At 42.2% G+C, this 20,969-nt stretch overlaps 1 protein-coding gene across 3 annotated transcripts in view; it reads right to left on the bottom strand.

Annotated features, from left to right (window-relative positions):
* The window catches only part of SASH1 (SAM and SH3 domain containing 1), a 260,426-nt gene that overhangs the window by 99,544 nt on the left and 139,913 nt on the right, over positions 1–20,969 (bottom strand). For all 3 annotated transcript variants that reach the window (XM_055535907.1, XM_055535908.1, XM_055535906.1), the window contains exons 3-4: positions 2,069–2,119; positions 1,897–1,946 (exon numbers count right to left, since the gene is read on the bottom strand). In XM_055535907.1, coding sequence (XP_055391882.1) covers positions 1,897–1,946; positions 2,069–2,119 — 101 coding nt within the window. The remainder of the gene's footprint in view (positions 1–1,896; positions 1,947–2,068; positions 2,120–20,969) is intronic.

Raw genomic sequence — 20,969 nt, 5'->3', positions numbered from 1 at the left:
CTGGGAAATCCCATGGACAGAGGAGCCTGGAGGGCTACAGTCCATGGGGTTGCAAAAGAGTTGGACATGACTGAGCAACTAAACAACAACAACAATAATTTACTAGAACAGAAGCAAAATGCACGTATGACAGATGGGGAGGCTGGGGGTTGTCAACAGCTCTGTGTGTGTGTGTGAGTGAGAGTGAGAGAGAGAGAGAGAGAGAGAGAGAGAGAAATTTGGTAACCTCAGGAGGCTGTTAGTCTATCTCTGGACCACAAGACTCATGCCACATTTTACCAAGTGGAGCACATAAACACGGAAAGAATGACTACCCACAATTGAGGGGAAGGAGAAACACCAGCCTAACTAAGACGCGTATAACTTTGGTGAGTCACTTCCTCTGAGGAGGAAAGTGACTTGTCCCCTGGTAGATTCAGAGACTGAGAGACCACCTGAGTTCTCAGGCTGAATCACGCCACAGAGGTAGCAAACCAGGTGGAGGAGCTTACAGCCTCTCGTGCGGAGCTGCTGCTCACCTTCAGTTCAACATCACCACACCTCCAATTTCAAAACTGAGGTCAACTCAAAACTCTTGGCTACTTCAGCCTCCACACTACTAAGTCCCCAGGAGAATACATGCAACTAAGACAAAGGAAATTCATGCTTATGGCACATTTATCTTTCAACCTCGAGGGGGCAACGGCCTGGGATTTCTTCTGCTCATCACCCCCAACATTCCCCAGGCCTGAAACTGAATCCGCTCAGTGTGACTGAAGCTTTGGCATGGCAGCCTCTGCTCCTGGAAGCCGCGTCAGTGCCAGCAACACACACACGTGGACGGATTAGGCAGAGCTGTGCTGTAAAGCACACACACGCTCGCCTAACGTGTGCTTTTCATTCCAGAAATACTTCTGACGCCTAAACCACTTCTATGCCTCCCTTGGCCTCAAACAGTCTAAGTGGCTCTGTGCCAGAGGAAGTGTCTGTTTAAAGATGGGGACTTTCTCAAAATTTCTTTACCTCAGAAGATCATAAATAGAACCTTTTAGCGTAATTATGATGGAATAAAGTAGAAAAGGGAAAGAAAAAAAATTGCTTTTTTCTTAAGTGATGTAAAAGAAATACTGGAAATATAAACTATAAGATAGAATTATCTTCCATGAGAGTCAAGATTACAGGGTTCAAGTTAGGACAAGTAAGCCAAAAGTACTACCTTTAATGGGAAAGGTTAGTGAGCATTTACCATCTTCTGTGACAAGTGTTTATTCTTGTTTTAAGGTGGCTCAGTGGTAAAGAATCTGCCTGCAATGCAGGAGACCCAGGTTTGATCCCTGGGTCGGGAAGATCCCCTGAAGCAGGGCATGGCCACCCACTCCAGTATTCTTGCTTGGAGAATTCCATGAACTGAGAAGCCTGGCAGGCTATAGCCCATGGGGTCGCAAAGAGTCAGAAACAACTGACCAACTAACACACACACACACACTTCAAAGCAAGGTGCAGAGAGGTACTGTAATCATTGTTTTATTCTGGAATGTATTATATTTTTGTACTTTGCTTCTTTATGACTTCCATCCTGTATCAAAAACCAGTGTAAAAGTAGAAAACCATTTTGGTTGACTTAGCTGTCTCTTCCTTTTCTCCACGCTCACTTTCAGATATTTCAGGTTGACTTACAACAAGGAGTGTGAAATCAATAACACTTTGCAGAATCCTTGGGCATCACCAATTGAATTACAGAATATACTCATCTACCTACATACATGTACACACACACACACACACACACACAGGAAAATAACTTCAAGTTCCACAGTACATACACATATGTGTACAATCACCTATCCCATTTCCGTCAGAGAGGACCTAAAAGACACCTTAGAAATTCCGCTCCAGGACAGAAGGAGGAAAACTTACTTTCTTTCCACTTCTGGTGTTGATACGGCGCTACAGAAGCCAAGCGACTCCTAGGAGAGAAGATTCATAGGGTCAGTGCAGGCAGAACAGCAGGCTTCATCTCATTTTTACATAATACCACTTTTTAAAAAAGACAGAAGCAAAAATAGATGATTAAAGTCACTGTGCTTACTTCGATCTGGGACCGCAGCTGAAGTGACGTGGGACTGGCTTCGGGTTTCTCCTAAAACAGAACAGATGCTGGTTTAATGAGACTTCCAAACGTGGCACGCACCAGAAAAGACAAATAATGTGTAAGAAGAGATGGGGGAGAGTTGGGAAATGCTAGGTTACAGTGGGAGGAGATAAACAGATTTTCTGAAAAAAACTGTTTTTTAAATGAGAGCCCTAGCCTTTTAAAAGTGAACTGTTTTCCAAATTACATCGCTTGACACTGGTGACAATTTTATTGCAGAAGAGAAAAGCACAATCTAACTGAAGAGTATGGAGAGTTAATGGTAAAATGATTTTCCGGATGAGACTAGGCTGTCACAAAGACACAGACTTTACTACGATCCATTTATGTCATGAAGTCATGAAGAAGAGGCAGGGGATTCAAGGATTTTAGAGATAAAATAGCAGAGGATAATACTCTCATTTCACAGTTTTAAAAAACTGTACCCCTTCGAAAGAAAAAAAAGATAACCAGTTACCTGTGATTAAAAAATATATTGAAATAAACAGGATAATGACATTATTAGAAGTGTCATGGCATACTATAGAAAAATGAGTTATACAAGTAAACAGAGCACCACACTGGTATTTTTTCATAACTAGAGAAAAACTTTAAATAGGTGCTAAAGCAAAGGTTCACACCAAAGTGTGGTCCAAGACCAGGGTGGTCCCCGGCTGATCAGTAAGTCATAAGCAGGAAAATGGGCAGTTTTAGAGGAAGGAGTAATATCACCAACATTATACAAGCTTGAAATATGAAATTGTGAAAGTTTTCCAATAATCCTATTGTGTTCTTAGAGATCACTATCTTCTTTGGGACTACATGGGTACTATATGAAGACTGTTTTCTTAGTTAACATTAGTCAGTTAACACTCAGGAAATGGGCAAAGTTCATCTCAAATTACAAATTCTCACTTGCATCTAATTGCTTTTTTTTTAGCTTGCCTATTTCATCTTTAGCACAATTATAAATCTAGACCAATATTTTAAAATGCAGCAATGAAATGCAACTCCAAACAAAAGTATGAATGTAAACAAGGTAAAAGGAATCTGGTACAAATATAGAAGATAAAATGAGAGTGTTGGAGTGGTTACATCTGAGAATGGGGTGATGTGGATAAGCAGACCACAGGAGAAAACTGTTTTAATGGACTGGCAACCCACTCGACTCCAGTTCCAGGACCTCATTTGTTATGAAAAAATATCAGAGTGGTGTGAAGTCCCACTGAACTTCTCTCTGGTTAACATTCTCCTGGTTTGTATTACCACTTTTGTTTATAATGATCAAATATATATTCTGTCATAAAACAATAAATGGAAATGTTTGAGTTACATTCCAAGTCTGATTGGTATGATGTCAGACTCAAGTGCAATCAACAAAAGGGATATGTATTTTGGAGGTTCTTGGTGCTTAGAAACCAATCTGGTGCCCTGATACCAAACCTTTTAGGATCAGTGCCTAGAGAAATTTACAAACTTCAACTGTAGGAAGTAAGCAAAGGTAGAGTTTGCAATTTTTTCATCTTAAGTCTTCCCATTCAGGAGGGTATGGAAGCGTCAGAATTATGACACAACTCTATTAGTTCCTCTGAAATTGTCCTCTCACCTAACTCCATACCCATCAACACAAAGTAACTGATTCAACTCTTTCTGTCCTCTGTTCTTAACTTTCTTTATTCTCCAAGTCTCTCCTTACGAGATAATGCAGACCATGATAAGAAATTACCTGCTTTTATTATACATTTTTATCTGCACTTTTCTAATAAATTTTATTTATTGGTGCATCATTTGTTACTCCACATAATAAACACAATATTTATGGTATATTATGCAAAACATACCCATTCCTGCATACAAAGCTGATGCTTGTTAACAATCATATTAAATGTTTGATGAGCTGGAACTAATACTCTAAAACAATTCATTTTCACGTGTTAGTTTGTCACTTATAATAGACATTTGACTGTGCTGTAGCTACTTAGGAAATTGGTTGCGGGTGTAAGTTTGATGTATAATGCATTACAGTTCACCCCATTAAAATAATGGACCCAGTTAGTTTCCATGCAGAACATCTGTTTTATCAGGAACAGAATATGTTGAACAGGAGACCTCGCACTGTGATTGTTTCTAGTACTTTTCCACCCGCAGAGTATGTCACAAACAATGTGATTCAGAGCAAACATTATTAATTTCATCTCTCAAGGAGAGACAACCACCATTATAATGAGGGATTTCTTAGATTAAATGTACCCTAAAGTAAAAACACTACACAAGTGAGGAGAAGCTTGTAAAATTACCCACTAAGTTAAGGACCTGTTTGATGTTTGGTGAGAAAACAGATTGGGCTCTTTGGCAAAATTCCACTATTATGATATTGATAGATGTCACATGGTATTAATGACAAGCATGCAAAAGACTACCATTCTGTCAGGCACTTGTGAATATGATGAAACCCATGTGGACCCACCATCGAGCCTAAGAAACAGAACATCACAATAAAGAGTTAAAGCTAGCAGGTACTGATGTACAGTTGGATAAAACACCTTCTGTGCAGAGCATGAGACAAGTTTGGAAATGTGTCATACACACTTGAGGGAAAAAGTACTGGACAGTTTTTTATTCTGTTTAGCACTAAAGAAGAAATAGATTTCTTCTACTGCACAACGTGAAATGAAAAGGTGTGAAAGAGCCAGGCAGAAACAGCACCATCCCTGGTGCCGTCTGCATACATACATGTATACATGTATGCAGCAATGAGGGGTATTGCTCACATAATAGCAAAACTTCCCTGGTGGCTCAGATGGTAAAGCGTCTGTCTACAATGCGGGAGACCCAGGTTCAATCCCTGGGTTGGGAAGATCCGCTGGAGAAGGAAATGGCATTCCACTCCAGTACTATTGCCTGGAAAATCCCATGGACAGAGGAGCCTGGTAGGCTACAGTCCATGGGGTCTCAAAGAGTCGGACATGACTGAGCAACTTCACTTCACTTACATAATAAAGAAGGATGGATTCAGGTCAAGGTGGGCAGAGAATGTGCAGCAACACAGATGGACCTGGAGATTATCATTCTAAGTGAAGTAAGTCAGAGGTAGAGAAAGTCAAGTACCTTATCACACCACTTATATGTGAAATCTACAAAAATGATACAAGCAGACCTATTTACAAAACAGAGACAGACTCATAGAAAGCAAATCTAAGGTTATGTAAAAGGGAGGGAAGGAGGAATAAATTAGGAGCTTGGGATTAACAGATACACACCACTATATATAAAATACATAAAAAAAGATCCTACTGTACAGCACAGGGAACTATATTCAATATCCTGTGATAAACCATAATGATTTATATTTTTTTGGCATACATACACACACACACACAGCTGGATCACTCTGTGTTATACCAGTAACTAACATGACATTGTAAATCAACTATATTTCAATTTTAAAAAATTAAAAGAACTATTAAAAAAAAAAAGAATGGGCAGAGAAAGGCTCCTCGACATCCTCCTTCCCTGTCCAGTTCCCAGTTTAGGCTGCCCCCTTCTCCGCTCCTAATTCAGCCAGTGTAATGCGGAGAATAAGCTATGGTTTTTCCAGCAGTCATGTATGGATGTGAGATTTGGACCGTAAAGAACGCTGAGTGCTGAAGAATTGATGCTTTTGAACTGTGTGTTGGAGAAGACTCTTGAGAGCCCCTTGGACTTCAAGGAGATCAAACCAGTCAGTCCTAAAGGAAATCGGTCCTGAATATTCATTGGATGCTGAAGCTGAAGCTTCAATACTTCGGCCACCTGATGTGAAGAACTGACTCATTGGAAAAGACCCTGATGCTGGGAAAGATAGAAGGCAGGAGAAGAGGATGACAGAGGATGAAATGGTTGGATGGCATCGCCGACTCGATGGACATGAGTTTGAGCAAGCTCCAGGAGATGGTGATGAACAGGGAAGCCCAGCATGCTGCAGTCCATGGGGTCGTAAAGAGTCGGATATGACTGACCGACTGAACTAAACTGAATGAGGGGAATGACACCACCCTAATGGCACAAAGAGAAGAGGAACTAAAGAGCTTCTTGATGAAGGTGAGAGAGGAGAGTGAAAAAGATGATTTAAAACTCAACATTTAAAAACCGAAGATCATGGCATCTGGTCCCATCACTTCATGGCAAATAGATTGGGGAAAAATGAAAACAGTGACAGACTCAGTAGTCAAAGTGTGGAATTCTAATCACTAAACTGCCAGGGCATTCATTAGAAGGATTCTTAAACACCTATGATTGATTATTTCTGCAATGGCTTCTGAATTGGTGTAAACACCAATGATTATTCCTGCAAAGGCCTCTGTATTAAGTGTGAAAGCACACAATACTTTTATATTTTTAAGCATAATGACTATTATAAAAAATTAAATTTGATAATAACTTTAGTTTTATCTCAACAATTAAAAATTTCTTAAGAAATACCAAAACAATTTCTCAAATTAGGCCATGCCCTATTTAAAATACTTTCTTGAAGTTTAAAAATTTTTAATAACTTACGTCATAAAGCTATGCAAGCAGCTTATGTTTAACAATAAAGGTCCATGATGATTTTAGAAATAATCTCATATTCATAGTTTGACTGAAAGAAACTAAACCATAGTATAGGATTTAGATGACAAAAAAATTACTGGGCGGGGGGGGAACCTCGTATCCATTTCTTGTCAAATTGGACAATTTCTGGAAACAATTCCCTGAATGTTTATTATGTCTAACATGTATGTGCATGCATGCTAAGTCGCTTTAGTCATGTCTGACTCTGCGACACTATAGACCAGAGCCTGCCAGGCTCCTCTGTCCATGGGATTCTCCAGGCAAGAATGCTGGAGTAGGTTGCCATGTTCTTCTCCAGGGGCTCTTACTGACCCGGGGGTCAAACCCGCATCCCTTTGTCTCCAGCATTGGCAGGTGGGTTCTTTACCACTAGCACCACCTGGGAAGCCCATGTCAAACACAGAAGCAAAAAAAGAAAAGTGTTTCAAGATGACATAAGTGGTTTCCTAAAACCAAAACATAAGAGCACGTGTGCGTTTCCACCGCTTGGGCATGTGCACACACACTCATACATGGGCAGCACACATACACACACAAAAACACTCTGCGGTCACACCAGTGAACCAACCAGTGAAGTCGCTCAGTCGTGTCCGACTCTTTTTGACCCCATGGACTGTAGCCTACCAGGCTCCTCCTTCCATGGAATTCTCCGGGCAAGAGTACTGGAGTGGGTTGCCATTTCCTTCTCCAAGGGATCTTCCTGACCCAAGGATTGAACCCAGGTCTCCCGCATTACACGAAGTCGCTTTACCATCTGAGCCACCAGGGAAGCGGTCACACCAGTCGAGGTCAAATAGGAAACTAAAGTTCTGACCTTCCATGGCCGGGTTTTCACTCTGAAGCGCTACACACACTGTGCAATATACCAACGTCAAAATCCACTCAGGGCAGAATAGGGCCTGGAAAACAAGTACCCGGCCCTCACTCCCACACCAACTTGGCTTTCATGTTTTTGTGGAAATCCACACCTCTCCCTCCCTTAATGCCGGCAGTGCTGGAAGCCAAAGGAACTTCACAGCTGAGAAAGCAAGTGGGATAAACCCGTCCGCTGTTCCAAAAGCAGGGAGGAAGAACATCAGGAGCCCACCAGCTCTGCTTAGCACCAAGTTCTCCTCCTCCACCTCGGGTACAGGAAGAGGAAGGCGGAAAAAACCAAGAGGGCTGTGTGCTTACAACTTTCAACCACAAGTGAAATGCAACAGGCTCTTACCAATGTATTCAAAGAATGGCAGCAACAAAGTTCTGAACTGCCAGGCAAAGGTGCTGCTGGTGGTTGATGGGGACTTCTCTGGTGGTCCAGGGGCTAAGACTCCACACTCTAAATGCAGGAGGCCTGGGCTCGATTCCTGGTCAGGGACCTAGATCCCACAAGCCTTAACTAAAGATCCTACATGTCACAACTAAGCCCTAGCACAGCCAAATAAATTAAAAAAAAAAAAAAGACACACGTGGCATCCATCACTTAACAGGAAGACCGAAGTGCTGGCATGTCCCTGCTGGCCACGTATCCTCCCCTTGTCTGACTCCTCCATTCCAGCCCATCAGTGTGGCATGTGTTCATTCTACCAGGTTTTAAACCTCAGTGTTTTCTTGGGAATTTTCTCACTCCCATCACATTAGGAGATGCTGCTTCTCCCTTCTCACAGCCAACGCACCTGCTCTCACAGACACCAGCTTCTTTGCCGTCCCCCTCACAGACCAGGCCACAGTGCATAGCAGAGTGGGAGGTGCTGACTTCAAGCCGGTAGAATTATGCTCCCATCTGGCTCCCACTTTAGATCTCAGTTTTATTTTATTTGGTTTTTCCAATGGCAACAAAAGATAAACAGACCATTTGATTGTCTTCAAGTTCCTTTCTGACTCTGAAACCCCAGGACTCAGCAGTGTCATGCCCACTCAAGCACTACTCCAATAAACCTTGAAATCCTAATGCCTTGTCTTTGGTATTTAAAGTGCTTCATGCTTCATGAGCAAGGAGATCAAACCAGTCTCTTTGGTCAATCCTAAAGGAAATAAATGCTGAATATTCACTGGACAGACTGATGCTGAAGCTGAAGCTCCAGTCCTTTGGCCACCTGATGCAGAGAGAGCTGACTCACTGGGAAAAAGCCCTGATGATGGGAAAGATTGAGGGCAGGAGAAGGAGGGGGTGACACAGGATGAGATGGTTAGATGGCATCACCAACTCAATGGACATGAGTTTGAGAAAGCTCCAGGAGATAATGAAGGACAGGGAAGGCTGGCATGCTGCAGTCTGTGGAATTGCAGAGTCAGACACAACTGAACAACGAGATCACGAGCATTAGAATCACCTGGAAGCTGGTTAGAAGGGCAGTCTTGGGCCCCACTTCCCACCTCCTGCATCAAAATCTGCATTTTACCAAGATCCTCAGCTGATCCGTATGCCCACATCCATTTGAGAAGCACAGGGCTTTGTACTGTTTCACATCTATGTTCCAAAATCTTTCCCAAAATGTGGAAACAGTGCAGACAGGATAAAGGTCACATTTCTGAAGGAAATGTGAACCAACTGGTCAGCTCATAAACCCTCTCCTTAGAGACTGGGTGCCAGGTCCACTGTCCCCTGAGTGGATGCTTTCCTAGTGTTTCACTTTTGCTCATGACTACCTGGAATGCCCTGCTGCTTCCTATCCACCCAAACCCTAGTCATCCTTCAGCATCAGCTACAAACCCATCTCTCCTTAAACCTTCCCTGCCCAGCTGTGTCCTAAGCACTATGCCTGAGGGTCCTTATGCGGAGGTACTCTTAAGCTTGGGGTAAAAAACCTGCCCGCCAATGCAGGAAACAAAGAGACAAAGGTCCACTCCCTGGGGCAGCAAGATCTTCTGAAGGAGGGCATGGCAACCCCTTCCAGTATTCTTGCCTGAAGAATCCCAGGGACAGAAGAGCCTGGTGAGCTACAGTCCATGGGGTCTCAAAGAGTCAGACATGACTTAAGTGAATTAGCAGACACATACTCTTCTGCTCATTTTATTTTATTCTCTCAAAGACAGGGGCTTCCCTGGTGGCTCAGAGGGTAAAGCATCTGCCTGCAATGCGGGAGACCCAGGTTCGATCCCTGGGTCAGAATCCCATGGACTTCATGTCCGACTCTTTGCGACCCCATGTACTGTAGCCCTCCAGGCTCTTCCATCCATGGGATTCTCCAGGCAAGGGTACTGGAGTGGATTGCCATTTCCTTCTCCAGAGGATCTTCCTGACCCAGGGATCGAACCCAGTTCTCCTGCATTGCAGGCAGACGCTTTACCCTCTGAGCCACCAGGGAAGCACAGGGTCTAGTTATTCCCTCAACTAGACCATAAATGCCCTCTTATCAGAGACTCACTTTACCCACAGGCAGACAGCTACACAGACATAGACACACAGAGAGTGTGTTTGTGTAAACACACCCCAACAAAAACTATTCAGCACTGATCATGCACCAGGTCCCATATGAAGTGCTAAAGAGACAGCAATGAACAAGACCGGTCCCTCTTCTTATGGGCGTTTCTCTCCAAAGTCTTGCACAGGCTCTCTGCTCAGAAGTGCTCGAGGGCTATCTATTGGTTTGATTTGCTTAAGCTTGTTTACTTTGCCAGTGATTCTGACTCTTCCACTGATTTCTGTTTCAGGTCTCACTGCCTGGAACATGTATTTTCATGCTTTAAGACTTCTTTCGTGTTGCAGGGCGTTACATCAGTAAGTAAAAGCAATTCAGCAAATACTCTCAAAATGATCTACAACTTAGAGCTGTAAGAACTTAAAAGGAACAGGTGGTATTTAATTATTCTTAAGGTAAAATCTGCAGTGGCCTGTGTGTTCTCAGTCGGGCCCCATACCTTGTCATGTCTTGTTTCACCTAAATCGTTCACAGGTGAAACAGGAAGCGTTCGTCATTTTCAGGCTCCTATAAATAAACTCACAGCCCAGCATATAAAATGTTTTCTAGTGAGTGAAAGTGAATGGAAAACTACTCCCATCCCACCACATCAAAGAAGAAAGTTCCCAAGGAAAAAAACTCTTTTTTTTCCACAGTTGAATGCTATCCCACTGACTGCAACTTTAAAGCCTAACCATAATTAACAGATCAGAGAATTTCTAGAAGCAGTTATAAGAAAGCAACAAAAGTGGCAATTACTTAGCCATCACTGCCCTGTGGTGAGTCTCCTTGCTGCCTTAGCCCATGTTCTCCAAGCATTTGTCACATATTAGACCTCTCCATGTTGCAAAAATCACTTAGAATGGCTTATGAAACTTAAGTGCTATGTTACAGGATAAAGTTAAAAGACCAATGTAAATGATACAGAGAGGGCGAAAAATCAAGGTTCTATAGTAAAACCGGTCCATGAATTACATTAGTTCACAAAATACAGGTTATGGAGACCACATATTGAAGGGGCTAAGCTTTTGAACTGTGGTGTTGGAAAAGACTCTTGAGAGTCCCTTGGACTGCAAGGAGATCCAACCAGTCCATTCTGAAGATCAGTCCTAGGTGTTCATTGGAAGGACTGATGCTAAAGCTGAAACTCCAATACTTTGGCCACCATGTGCAAAGAGTTGACTCATTGGAAAAGATTCTGATGCTGGGAGGGATTGGAGGCAGGAGGAGAAGGGGACGACAGAGGATGAGATGGCTGGATGGCATCACCGACTCGATGGACGTGAGTCTGAGTGAACTCCGGGAGTTGGTGATGGACAGGGAGGCCTGGCGTGCTGTGATTCATGGGGTCGCAAAGATTCGGACACGACTGAGCGACTGAACTGAACCGAACTGAAGCTTTCTAATGTTTAATGCAAAAAAGACATGGTCAGTTAAAGATTGACATTACCCATCTTGCCTGGAGAATTCCATGGGCAGAGGAGCCTAGTGGGCTACAGTCCATAGAGTTGCAAAGGGTCAGACACAAATGAAGCAACTAAGCATATAGCACAAGGTAAGTCAAAAGATACAGGACTATTCCTGTGAGTGAGAATTTCTCCTCTGAATTCTGGCAGAGAGTACACTAGATCTCCCTGACCAACATCACAAGCCAGGTCCATACAGAACTGTCCTCCAAGTGCTTTAACTTCAGCAAAGCTGGAGGCAGGCCTGAGATCCCCTAATGTAAACCAAGGGGCCTCCCAAAGGGACATCCATGAAATGCACACGCCCCCACCCCCTACTGACTGGCAGTACCCAGGACCCAGGACGGGGGCAGAACTCAGTTTGGGGAGAAAGCAGATACATTCTGCCATCATGATGCATGGCTGTGGTAAAACACAGAGGTGTTAGTAACTGTTAGATGAACTGGTTAAAATCAAGGATAATTTGAATCTAAGAGTGTCAAGCATGGTGCTCTCAAGCATCATTTCAAATGAGGTAGTTTAACTTCTAAACTGTCTTAGGAGATGATGCACTGGATCTTTCAGGCTACAACTTGAACAGCGTTGAGTACAAAGCAGGCACCAAGCATCTTGCAGAAAGACAGGGATAAAACCTAGACCATGGCAATGACAATAGATCATTTCAATGACATGCCCTCTTATCATGGTAGAAGCATACACATGTTCATTCTATGAATAAAACTAACACAGTGTCTCATGTCATATAAGTGTAAAAATTAAAAGGCACAGTGTCATAAAGATATTTTAATCATCCTTTTTAAAAAGTTGTATAATTCAGTTTAGTTTATTGACACCAACATACAAATGGCCACTGCACTTCCCAGTGGTGGACACCATGATGTCCAGGCATTCTGGATGGTCCATCCAAACTCAGTGTTGTAAAAACAACGTGCAGAGATCCAAATTCACAAAGAGGTTTTCTGGGTTATCTCATTGCCGATGGGGATTGATTAACATGAGAGAAAAGTGAAGGAAAACAACTAAATGGGGCTGCTTGTTTTTAATTTCTCTCCAGGACTTCCCTGGTGGTCCAGTGGTTAAGAATCTGCCTGCCAATGCAGGGGACAAAGGTTCGATCCCTGGTCTGGGAGGATTCCACATGCTGTGGAAACCATGAGCCACAACTCCTGAACCCTCATTCTAGAGGCCCCAGTCTGAAACTACTGAGCTGCTCTGCAACGAGAGAAGCCCCCTGCAATAAGAAGCCCCCACAAGGAAGAGTAGCCCCCACTCACCGCAACTAGAAGCCCACGTGCAGCCATAAATAAACAAATAAAACTTCTCTCTGCTGTCTCTTCATTTATTCTTCTATCTAATCATTCTTTAATTTAAAAAATATTTATTGATCATACACTAAGCACTGTTCTAGTCAAGAAGGATAAACACTGAAAAAGACAGTTGATGCCCTCATGGAACTGACATTCTAGTGATTTCAGAAGTCACTCATGGGAATGATTTGCACTTAATGTCTAAATCACAGACCCAGGGGTTTCCCTGGTGGTCCAGTGGTTAAGATTTCACTGGCCTGGGGAGGAAGGTGGGAGGGCAGTTCAAGAGGGAGGGGACATAGGTATACCCATGGTTGATTTGTGATGATGTTTGGCAGAAATGAACATAATACTGTAAAACAATTATCGTTCAATTAAAAACAAAAAAAAATTTTTTAAGACAATAAGCAAATATATATAGATCCAAATAGGTAAATAAACAAAAATAAACATGATTACAAAAAATAAAAAAAGAATCTGCCTGCCAATGCAAGGAATCCCAGTTCTATCCCTGGTCCAGGAAGATCCCACGCCCTGGGGGTGTTTGGGGGGGGGGCCTGCAACTGAGCCCATATACCACTACTGAGACTGTGCTTTAGACTCTAGAGCTCGTGCACTGCTACGAGAGAGTAGTCCCCACTCACCACAACTAGAGAAGGTCTGAGCACAGCAATGAAAACCCAGCAGAGCCAAAAATAGATGAAAAAGTTAAAAAAAAATCACAGGCCCCATATTCCTTTATTCTAGCAGGGGCTATACAGGCAGGTGCTATCTGGACCGCTGTGCTCAGCTCATTGCCACATCTTCCAGAGGATAACGAAAACCAAAAGAAACTTCACTAGAAGGGTGTCTGGAAATGGAATCATACAAACGAGATCAATAGGAGGAACTGGGACTATTTACTCAGAGAAGGGAAGAACAATACAAACGTGGGAAGGGCTTCCAGGGAGAGAAGGCAGACAGCCTTATGCACCTTCCCATGTGGCACAACATAACAGGTCCCTCTACAGAGGGGGCAGGGGCAGGGGGGACACCGAGACTTCCCAGCTGGCTCAATGGTAAAGAATCTGCCTGCAACAGACTCAGGAGACATGAGTTCTATCCCTGGGTAGGGAAGATCCCCTGGAATAGAAAATGGCAACCTACTCCGGTATTCTTGCCTGCAGAATTTGATGGACAGAGGAGCCTGATGGGCTACAGTCCATGGGGTCACAAAGTGTAGGACATGACTGAGCACAGCACACAGGGGGCAGGGTGGGAGGAGAAGGGGCTGAGTGAAAAAAACATTATGTGCTTTAATAGTAGTTATTGACAGTATCAGAGTGTTAGTGGAAACAGTAAATATTGAATTGGTACAAAATTTCCAAATACAATCTTCTTAATTTTTTAAAAACAGAACTGTGGGCTTATTTACTTAAAAATAACTTAAAAATTAGGATACATGCTTAAAAGGACTATAAGCGAGACCGCAGCAAAACTTTTAAGAGTAAGTAAGCTGTTGCTCGGAGAAGGCAATGGCACCCCACTCCAGTACTCTTGCCTGGAAAATCCCATGGACGGAGGAGCCTGGTAGGCTGCAGTCCATGAGGTCGCTAGGAGTCGGACACGACTGAGCAACTTCACTTTCACTTTTCACTTTCAGGCATTGGAGAAGGAAATGGCAACCCACTCCAGTGTTCTTGCCTGGAGAATCCCAGGGACGGGGGAGCCTAGTGGGCTTCCGTCTATGGGGTCACCCAGAGTCGGACACGACTGAAGCGACTTAGCAGCAGCAGCAGCAGCAAGCTGTTGCTGCTCTGGTTGCTCATTTCTTAACAAGGAGTTCACTCGCACAGCCAAGTGAAATCATTTTGGCCATTTTTATAACCACGGAAAAATACTTAACGGCAATTTATATTGCAAGAATCTAACAGCACTTTGAGTAACATCACAATAAAATTCCCTACAAAAATGTAACAGATTTCAAATCTACTTGAAACTTCTCATAGTAGGGATGACAAAATGACCAAGTTCTAATGTGCAGACTTGTGCATCCAACATCCATCCTGAAGCTAGCTCAGTCACACGGAGCCAAAAGGTTCCCGTGTCTCCACCGTGTCTGACCACTGTACCATGAACTGCACCTTGAACCATACGCATCCAACATTTCCAAGGCCCTGTGATCATCACATTAGGCAGAAGAGTGCTGGACAGCTGGCTGATAAAGTGCGAGCCATCACGGAGCTTGCTGCCCAGAGGAATCGCAACAGGTTCCATCTTGGGATCACACTCAATGAGCCCTAGAACAGCGGTTCTGCTTTTAGCACCTTGCAACCGCCCAGAGGGCTTGTTCAACACCATTGCTGGGACCCTCCCCAGAATTCCAGGTTCTGTCCATCTGGAGTGAACCTGCTGATTTGCATTAAGACCAAGTTCTCAGGTGAAGACCACACTGTTGGCTGGGGAGCCACACTTTTTTATTATTTACTTATTCATTTATTTTTGGCTGTGCTGGGTCTTCGTTGGTGTGCGCAGGCTTTATTGAGTTTCAGCAAGTGGGGACTACTCTTCACTGCAGTGGGGAGCACAGGCTATAGGCATGTGGGCTTCAGTAACTGCAGCACGCGGGCTCAGCAGTTGCCACTCGTGGGCCCTCGAGTGCGTGGGGCTCAGCAGTTACAGCATCCAAGCTCTAGAGCATGGGTCCAGTAGTTGTTGTGCAAGGGCTCAGTTGCCCCACAGTGTGTGGGATATTCCAGGCCCAGGGATCGAACCCCTGTGCCCTGCATTGGCAGGCAGATTCTTGACTACTGGACCACCAGGGAAGTCCTGGGGAGCCACACTTTTTGAGAATTGTCGTCCCAGACAAGGCAGAGTTGCTTCATATTCTGGATTCAGTGGCCTGGAAATTAAAGAGATCTGTGTATCCTGAGTCACATCTAAACTCCAGCCTGGTTTTCTGTTCTCTAGAAGGAGATGATCAAGACTAATGATTTTAAAATAAAAAGGATGAGCTTAACATCACTTAAAGGTGGAGGGGGCAGGTAAAGCCAGGTGTCCAACAATAGAATAAGTTATTTACAACATGTGGAATCTGTATAACTGGAGGATTTGAGATCACGACCATGGTATTATCTGCTGCCTGGGATGCGGGCTATTTCAAAAACTGATCCGGACCTCTGTCAACTATAGTGATTCTATTACTTATGTTGCAGTGTAACAGCTGGAAATTAAATAAGACTTTGAGAGATAATTTACTTTTTTCATTATATTTTCACAGGAAAATGAACTACAAGTCCTAACCCAGTGACTCAAATGTTTTAGAATGAATAATCTTAGGAAGTTGGTGACTGCCTGTAACTGAACAAACATTCATGTATTCATTTATTCAACCAATATTTCTTAAGTGTCACCTTTATACTTAGCTGACATGCTGGGAACTGGAAGTATAAAGAAGAGTCGCTGAACTTCAGGAACTCATGATCAAGTAAGATGAACGTTACTGAAAAAATAAAAAACCCAAAGCCCCCACATTATCATATAAATAACATCTGATCTGATTAGTATGCACAATGAGTGTGTGAATATGGATTTTATAAAAGTATGTAGCTTCACCAAACTAGAGATGCCAAATTTAAATGAATCCTCTGAGACTGGCTCACATTTTGTCATGATTTAGAGCATTATTATTGTTGTCTTCGTAGCTGTAAAAATCAAACACCATCATGACATGTAACCATTGTTCTTTCTCAGTCTTTGCATCACATTTTCAAACCATCTTTAAAAGTTTTTTAACCATCTTAAAAAGCCTCAGAATCAATGACAGGCAATGACAATCCAGTATTCTAAAGTCGTCAGTGACAAACTTTTACTTCTGAAAGAAATAAACTTTTGAATTAATAGTAACGATGCGACTGTATGCATGCTCAGTTGTGTCCGAGTCTTTGTGACCCCATGGACTGTAGCCCACCAGGCTCCTCAGTCTGTGGGGTTTTCCAGGCAAGAATACTGCAGTGTGTTGCCATTTCCTTCTCTAGGGGATCTTCCCGACGCAGGGACAGAACTCAAGTCTCCTGTGTCTCCTGCACTGGCAGGCGGATTCTTTAACCCTGAGCCACACGGGAAGCCCAATAGTAATGTTATAAAACCTTTAAAAACACACACATAAATGTCATAGTATTTGATTAAGAAAACTAACAATAAAATAAAAATTGGAAACTCAGAAGTTGAAACAACTGCCAAATTTTAGCCCAGGGCAAACTTTTTACTGCTGTATTTTAAGTGCTTGAAAAATCAGGTTTATAATGGAAACACAGACAGACCAAGCTCTGATGTAATATACATAAATGATATGTTTCTGTTCTTGTATAGTGATTTCCCTCCTCTCTAAACATTAATCTTTGAATGACTTACTCCATAAATTATTGAACTTAGTTCAAAAGCAAATGAAATCTAAAATACCCATTTACTGAATGGCTAAAGTGCCATGTTGAAATTACTGTGATTTATCTCTTTCTTTAATGGTTACTGTAGCAAACGTACTTCATTGCTCAAAATTATTACCTGGTAGCACAGTTTTCTCTAGTTTAAGCATAAATCTATCCCCCTATTCAGAACAGCAGCTGTTTGTCAAGATCTCGTTCATTGTTCACTCAGCCACAGCCACGAGGCTTGACTTTTTCTTTTTACATCCTGAAAGTGTATCTATACGTACACTGAGGTACATATAGATGGCATGCATATTTTGGGGAAAGCAATTAAATTTGCATGCACTATGATTACTACAGTGGGGGAGGGGTGAGGTAGAGCACCATTTACCACTACTGAGCTCACTCCCTGTGCTCACATGCTACGCGACTACCAGCTGAGGCTCTGGAGGCAGACCTGTCCATAGAACTGTTACATTTCTCGCACATTGCTGCTTGCAGGTACTACACTCACAGCCACTGAGCTGTTGTTGCTGTGGTAATAGACAGAGATTCTGGTTTAGAATCCAACGTCTCATCTGCACCAAGAGGAAGGCCTCCTCCTCATTTCCAGTCTTATGATTTGGTTGGTAGAAGAATTGAAAGTCAAAGTGAAGTCACTCAGTAGTGTCCAACTCTCTGTGACCCCCTGGACTGTAGCCTACCAGGTTTCTCCGTCCGTGGGATTCTCCAGGCAAGAATACTGGAGTGGGTTACCATTTCCCTCTCCAGGGGATCTTCCCAACCCAGGGATCGAACCCGGGTCTCCTGCATTGTAGACAGACGCTTTAACCTCTGAGGGAAGAATTGAGGAAAACGTCTATTCTTCATCTAGAGAAAATTTGGCTGCATACATGACAAAATGGTTTAACATATAGAGAGCGCTGCTAAATAAATAAGAAAAACACTACTTTAGATAGAAAAATGGGCAAACAACTTTAAGAGATGAGCCACAAAACAAGATATTTTTTAAAATGTGCTCTTAGAAATAAAGAATTGAAAACACTATGAGAATACTTTTCACCAAACCGGTAAAGTTTTCTTTTTCTTGATAATATTAAATACTGAGAAGTACAAAATTTAAGAAGCATAGATATGCTGCTAATGGAAGTACAAACTATACAATATTTCCAGACGGCAATTTAAGTGTTTGTGGAGTCTTTAAAATGTTCCTACATTCAGCCTGCTAATAAGCTCATATCTAATCATCTACTTAAGTATAATAAATTATCAAAGTGAAGATATACATTTAAAGATATTAATGGTTACTTATTTTTATAATAACAGAAGATGTACATTTCAAAATATTAATGGTTACTCATTTTTATAACAAAAAACACTTAAATAGCTTGAATTGAGGGGTACATAAATAAACTATGATACATTCGCAAGATAAAACGGTATATAACCATTAAAAATCACAACTCTGGAGAGTATTTAACAAGTGGAAAGTGTTCTCTATAGAAGGTCAAGAAATATAAGTAAGCACGCTCTATCCATAGCTTGATTCCAAAGTGTATTTGGGTAAATGCGTGAACATATATAGAATGTAAACTCCACTGGGCAGAAAATTCTGTATGTTTGGTTCACTGATGTACCCCAGAACCCAGCAGTGTCTGGCACTTAGTAGGTATTCACTGCAGTCTGGAAGGAAATAACCTAATATGTGGTGAAATCTGAGATGGGGATAGGGATCAGGTTTAAGCACAACTAAGTTTGTTTTTTTAGGGATTTCTGTATTTTCTTATTTTTCTTTATGGTGTACGTACTACTTTACAACCCCAAAGCAAGACAAAAATGTTTCTATTGGAAGCGTATTTTTTCTAATGCTATTTCTTCTGTAGAGCTAGAGTCAGATTTGGTTCAAAATTTACACCCACGTGCAGCACACTCTCAAGATTCTATACCGTAACTGGGACTTAGAAAACCCAAGGCATAGAAGAGGTATGTTAATTTTGTTAAATCTCACATGATAACTGATTTCTTTTCTACAAACAGATACTTATGGGGCCTTTGTCATTTAAGGATACATTATTCGTGTCCCGTGGCAGCCTGGTTGGGAGGGGAGTTTGGGGGAGGATGGAGACATGCATATGTATGTCTGGGTCTCTTTGCCATGCACTTGAAGCTATTACAACATTGTTAATCGGCTATACCCCAATATAAAATACAAGGCTTAAATAAAAAAAATAATATACATTATTCAGCACACACACACACACTTCACTGTACCTTATTTTTCTTAACTGCATTATAATACTGAAAATTTTGAAACATAAATAACTTGGAATTTTCTTCACAGAAAATTTGCTTTCCCTTTCCCTTTCTCTTCAACTGCCTTGTCAAATTCTCCTTTCCCATAGCATGGAAAGATAAAATTGGAAGCATTTCCTTGTTGTCTCTTAACTAGCCTCAGTCACCTAAATATCACCAGGGTGTTAATTAGAAAATGGTTATTTCATATAAAATTATGCATATTATATGCACAGAGAAATTGCATGTATGCAAACAGTAAGCCAATTTGCCCCCGGCAGGTAGCACTTTTTTCCTTAGGAAAGCAAACAAACAGAAGCCTCAGAAGAGTACAAACAGGAAACACACTCGGACCTGATCTCCAAGGGCAGAAAACAGATGGACAGCCGTTCCCTAGCACCTGCAGCAGGACTGATAAAAGCAGAGCGTGCAAACACAATGGCCAGCGTGCCTGGGACACTGACAAGGGAGCAGGCTGTGTCCCTGAATATGGCATGTCCCTCCAAAGGCTGAAATGAACCTAGAGATACAATTGTGACTTGGAGAAACAAGAAAAAAAGAGTCTTGCATGGTACAGCCAGGTCTGTCAAGAAAAAAAAAGGCATAATCCATGCAGTGATATGGTATCACTTCTAAATCACCCAAATTTTTTCCTTCCTATCAAGCTAATGTACACAAATTCAAAACACTAACACTTGAATTTTTCATTCATTTCATAAAATTCAGGGCTTCCCTGGTGGCTCAGATGGTAAAGAATCTGCCTGCAGTGCAGGAGACCAGGGTTCGATCCCTGGGTCGGGAAGATCCCCTGGAGAAGGGAATGGCTACCCACTCCAGTATTCTTGCCTGGAGAATCCCATGGACAGAGGAGCCTGGTGGGCTACAGTCCACGGAGTTGCAAGAGTCAGACACAACTGATCGGCTAACACTTTCAATTTTTTCACTTTCATAAAATTCAACAGAAAGGGAACCTGAGTAGAGCACTCACCTTTACCATAAAACCTTAAGCTAGGAGAAACAAAGGGCACCCTATGTATACATTTTAAAGGTTGAGCATGTACAGTTTGAAAGTTGCTATGAAGAGGCTCTTTAAAATATTCCAAATTTTAGTCACCAGACACATGACCTGACAAATTCATGAAAATGTCAATTGAACTAAAGATAAAATGATCTTTGGAAATACAGAATTCAGTTCTTTGTCATAAAACATCCACAGAGCAGTAAGTAGCCCCTCCAACTCTTCCAAAAATGTTTTAATGTTGGGATGAGCAATGCAGCACAGGAGAATGACTGAACAGGCAAGAGAAGGAAAGGTGGTTATAATTGCTGGGCAAGATTCAACGGTGGGGAAAAGACCGGTTACATCAAAACTGTCGAGGGCCTTTACAGTCATGATTTGGAGTCTGGAAGTTAATGAA

Source organism: Bubalus kerabau, chromosome 9 (genome assembly GCF_029407905.1).
Source record: "Bubalus kerabau isolate K-KA32 ecotype Philippines breed swamp buffalo chromosome 9, PCC_UOA_SB_1v2, whole genome shotgun sequence".
Lineage (NCBI taxonomy): Eukaryota > Metazoa > Chordata > Mammalia > Artiodactyla > Bovidae > Bubalus > Bubalus kerabau.
Note: the sequence above shows the minus strand (reverse complement) of the source record. Positions and strands in the feature narration are given on the sequence as shown.